This window comes from Perca fluviatilis, chromosome 16, assembly GCF_010015445.1.
Source record: "Perca fluviatilis chromosome 16, GENO_Pfluv_1.0, whole genome shotgun sequence".
In the NCBI taxonomy this organism is placed as follows: domain Eukaryota; kingdom Metazoa; phylum Chordata; class Actinopteri; order Perciformes; family Percidae; genus Perca; species Perca fluviatilis.
Window position 1 is genome coordinate 4,817,179 of NC_053127.1, and position 5,331 is coordinate 4,822,509.

Genomic DNA, 5,331 nt, shown 5'->3' on the forward strand with positions numbered 1-5,331 from the left:
GTATCAGTCTATAGGTCTTGTATCAGTCTATAGGTCTTGTATCAGTCTATAGGTCCTGTATTAGTCTATAGGTCCTGTTTTACTCTATAGGTCTTGCAAATTTAAATTAAATTAACTGGTTTTCGTTGTTTGTGTTCTTCACCTGCGAGCTCAATTGCCCGTGGCTGTTGATTCGATATAATAGCGAATGCTCATGTTTGTATTTGGGGAGTATTATTTCCATGCTGAAGTAGTGACTGCATTAAGATAATGTCATTAATAGTGGGTTTATTGGCATTTGCTAGAATGCTTATAGCCTATATGTCGAGATCAAAGTTGGCCTAGATAGTAACTCAAAAAATACAGTTCAATCACAACTGAAAATGTGAATAGAGGTGAATAAATAAATAAAATATTAGCTTGTGTTGCATCTAAGACGATATGCACTCTCATATCACGATATATCGATATAATAACCATATATTGCCCAGCTCTAGTAGCTAGTTGATAAGTTGTCTACTTCCGCTTTATCAACAGCTAACCATAGCAGCTAACGTTAACGTTACGTCGCTGCTGGGGCGGTCAGCTACTTTAGCGATGTTTAACGTTAGCTACGTAACGTTAGAGGTCGAGGGGCATTTTCGAATTATTTCACCCTGGGAACAGCTTTCAAAAAAGTGCGTTTTCAGCTGCTCAAAATCTGCACGGTTTTCCACGTTACTAGCCGAGACGAGGTGGCTAACCGCAACCGTTAGCATGCTAGCGCTAGCATGCTAGCTCGTTCTCAATGGCAAAGCACTGCTACAACACAAACTAGTTCACCATAATCTACCAAAAGAACTACTTCCATGTGCTCCCTGGTTTAGAAGAAGTCTCCCAGCTGATCCTGATCCTTGGAACTGACTGAAGTTGGAGAAACAGCCTTTCTTTTACCGTCTATGGAGCTAGCTGACATGAGCTACGATCTGAGCTACTGAGCATGTGCGAGTGCAATCGAAGATAGTACAGAAGAAGAAGAAGAAAAGAGGTCTCACTCTGTAGCTAAAACAGAGACCTGAACACAGGGTGAAAAGAGGAGTCGATACAGTAGACTAGCCCAGTTGTTCGCAAACTTTTTTTCAGTAGTGTACCCCATATGAATTTTTAAGCCAAGTACCCCCCTGACCAGCGATAGATTTACCAAACAACAGCAGCCGTGTAACTGAAAAACGTTTAAATGCTGATGAACAAAAGGCAACAACAACTTTTTAAAGAAACGTTAGAACTTCGGTAGAAAGTAGGAAGGAAGAAAGGCGAGAATAGGTGGAAAACAGTGACAAAAAGCGACAAAAACTTTGAAAAGACAAACTTCAAAAACAGCAGCAAAAACTTAGAAACAAACAGTGCTCACGTACCCCCTGCAGTCCTCCAGAGTACCCCTAGGGGGACACATACACCTTGCAGTACTCCAAAGTACCCCTAGGGGGACACATACCCCCTGTAGTCCTCCAGAGAACCCCTAGGGAGACACATACACCTTGCAGTACTCCAAAGTACCACTAGGGGGACACATACACCTTGCAGTACTCCAAAGTACCACTAGGGGGACACATACACCTTGCAGTCCTCCAGAGAACCCCTAGGGGGACACATACACCTTGCAGTCCTCCAGAGTACCCCTAGGGGGACATGTACCCCCTGCAGTCCTCCAAAGTACCCCTAGGGGGACACATACACCTTGCAGTACTCCAAAGTACCCCTAGGGGGATACGTATCCCCTGCAGTCCTCCAAAGTACCCCTAGGGGGACACGTATCCCCTGCAGTCCTCCAAAGTACCCCTAGGGGGAGACGACATACCCCCTGCAGTCCTCCAGAGTACCCCTAGGGGGACACATACCCCCTGCAGTCCTCCAAAGTACCCCTAGGGGGACACGACATATCCCCTGCAGTCCTCCAGAGAACCCCTAGGGGGACACACCCCCTGCAGTCCTCCAGAGTACCCCTAGGGGGACACATATCCCCTGCAGTCCTCCAGAGAACCCCTAGGGGGACACGACATACCCCCTGCAGTCCTCCAGAGAACCCCTAGGGGGACACATACCCCCTGCAGTCCTCCAAAGTACCCCTAGGGGGACATGTACCCCCTGCAGTCCTCCAGAGTACCCCTAGGGGGACACATACCCCCTGCAGCCCTCCAGAGTACCCCTAGGGGGACACATACCCCCTGCAGACCTCCAGAGGACCACTAGGGGGACACGTACCCCCTGCAGTCCTGCAGAGTACCCCTAGGGGGACACGTACCCCCCTTTGAGAAGCAGTGGACTAGCCTACACATGATAAGAAATTTGCTCTTTGCACACCGCTAGTAAACGTACTTTCCACCGCTGGTTGTAAACAGAACTTGAGAGGAAATTTAAGGGTGGGGGAAAGTTCAAGTTCGTAACCTTTTTACTGAAAAATCCATATCTAGACTTTTGATAACAACCAGGGTGCACTGTCAGTCAAGTAACAATAAATTATACTTGCCCCAAGTCCATTTTACAGGCCCCTATACACATTTTTCCCCCCGAGAAAAAATGTAAACAAAAAAAAGAACAGTCAAAAAGTGTAATATTATGTAAAATGTTGAAAAATGTCAAATACAAAATTGAAAATAAAACCATAAAATCATAAAAATGTGTTAAAGGTACACTGTGTAGTGTCTTAAGTATTTTATTAGCTAAAAATCAACATCTGCATTCGTGAGTATGTCCTCATTGGTGTAAAATGACCCCTGCCAATGATCGGACTTCTCCTCGTAAGCGAAGAATTTCTTGAAAACGGAGATTTTTACTTCCGGTTTATGGTTATTTCATGTTTATGTCTTTATTTATTCAATATTCAAAGACAGGCAGTCACAACATGAAAACAAAACATGGTGATGTCTCTTGTGATGTCACAGGAGACACACACAGAGAGACACACACACACAGGAGACACACACACAGAGAGACACACACACACAGGAGACACACACAGAGAGACACACACACACATAGAGACACACACACACAGAGAGAGACACACACACACACAAACATATAGAGACAGACACACACAGAGACACAGACAGACACACAAAAACACACACACACAACACAATAAAGACACAGACAACAACACAAAAAAACACACACACACAGAGACAGAAACACAGACACACACACACACAGAGACACACACACAGACACACACACAGACAGACGACACACACACACACACAAACACACACACACAGAGACAGAAACACAGACACACAGACACAGAGAAACACACACACACAGAGACACACACACAGAGAGACACACACAGAGAGACACACAGACAGACGAGACACACACACACACACACAAACACACACACACAGATACAGAAACACAGACACACAGAGACACACACACACACACAGAGACACACACACACAGAGACACAGACAGACCGAGACACACACACACAGAGACACACACACACACAAAACACACAGACACACACACACAGAAACACACACACACACACACACACACAAACACACACACACAAACAGACACACACACAAAGACTGAACAACACACACAAACACAGACACAGACACACACACACACACACACACAGACACACACACAGACCGAGACACACACACACACAGAGACACACACAGACACACAGACAGACACACACAGAGACACACACAACACACAGACAGACCGAGACACACACACACACACAGAGACACACACACACACAACAGACAGACGAGACAGACACACACACACACACACACACACACACACACACACACAAACACACACACACACACAGAGACAGAAACACAGACACACACACAGCGACAGAAACACAGACACACACACAGAGAGACGAACACACACACACACAGACACACACAGACACACAGAGACACACAGACAGACCGAGACACACACACACACACACACACACAACACACACACACACACACACACACACAACACACACACACAGAGAGAGACACAGACACGCGCACGCCTGTCAGCACGTTGATGTCGCAGAGAATAAGGAAGTCGTGTGAAAAGTGTGCTTAAGTGAGCAGTTAGCTCGTGTCTGGACCCGTTTATCTGGGTTTTCTGGTTCGTCGTTACCTTGCAGGGGAACGGCAGAGTGGACGCCACCTTCTCCATGGCCAGGTTCCGGATGCTCGGGGTGAGCGGGCCTCGGCAGGTCGGACAGCAGCTCAGCTTCTGGCGGCACAGGTTGCACACCAGGTGACCCGCCTGGCACTGCAGGATGGGCGGCAGGACATAGTCGAAGCATACCGGGCACTCGAACAGCGCCGTGAGCTCCGGGGACTGCCCCGGTAGACCGAGCGACAGAGACACAGCGGGGGAAGGGGAAAGGACAGCGGACCCGGCCACGGTGCTCACTCCGGCGGCTACTCCCGTAACAGCCGCCGCGGCTCCTCCGTGCTTTCCTCCGCCCACTTTCCCGGCCCCGAGTCCTCCACCACCACCGGCTCCGTCTGGGGACGGACGGCTCATATCTTCCAGCTCCGGTCCGTTTCCTGTGAACTGCCGGGCGAGTGGTAACGTCATCTACTGTTTACTACCGGACGACGTCGCTCGCTCCTCCCGCTGCTGCTACGTGCCTTGAGTGTCTGGCTCTCCCCTTGAGACAAAACATGGCGGCTGTCGGTTTGTATCAACTGCCGCCCCGCTCTCATTGGACGCTGCGTCACAGATTGACAGGGCGCTCAGCCAATCAGAGAGTGGAGTCGTGTCACTATGGAATGCGTGGCAGCAAAGAACTGAATTATAAACAATACATAAACAAAATAAAAAAGCAATTAATACGTAAATAAAGTTATTAAATGATTATAATATGAAATAATACTACAAAAACGTATGAAATGTATTGTCTTTTCTTTTCAAAAACAGAATTAGCCAGTCCTTTAAGAAAAACGTGGAGTTTTTTGTGATTGTTGCGGGCAAAAATCCTTAAAATTCTTTTTTTAAGGATTTAAAAAAATGCGATGGAATATGCGGGATATTTATGCAATTGTATGCGATGAAATTGCGGGAACTTGCAAAAATTGCAGGAACTGGCAAAAACTGTGGTTTGATGAAAAAGAGAAAAAAAAGTGATTCCCCAACACCATGCTTTTTAAAAAAAACTTTATTTAAAAAAATTGTTTACAGACATTCAGTCATCGCAATACGTAAACAAATAAGATACAAAAATATATACAAATAATGTAATATTAAAGTAAAAATTAAAAATAGTCTAAACAGAGGGAAATAAAAGATACAAAAGAGAAAATCGTTAATAATATAGACATCAGA

General features: G+C 46.2%; 1 protein-coding gene across 1 annotated transcript in view; it reads right to left on the bottom strand.

Moving 5' to 3' along the window:
• Positions 1–4,694, bottom strand: part of LOC120544555 (E3 ubiquitin-protein ligase Siah2-like) — a gene marked incomplete at its 3' end in the record, with an annotated part of 540,100 nt that extends 535,406 nt beyond the window's left edge. The window contains 1 exon segment of the mRNA XM_039778420.1: positions 4,135–4,694. Coding sequence (XP_039634354.1) covers positions 4,135–4,584 — 450 coding nt within the window.
• Positions 4,695–5,331: the final 637 nt, after the last annotated feature.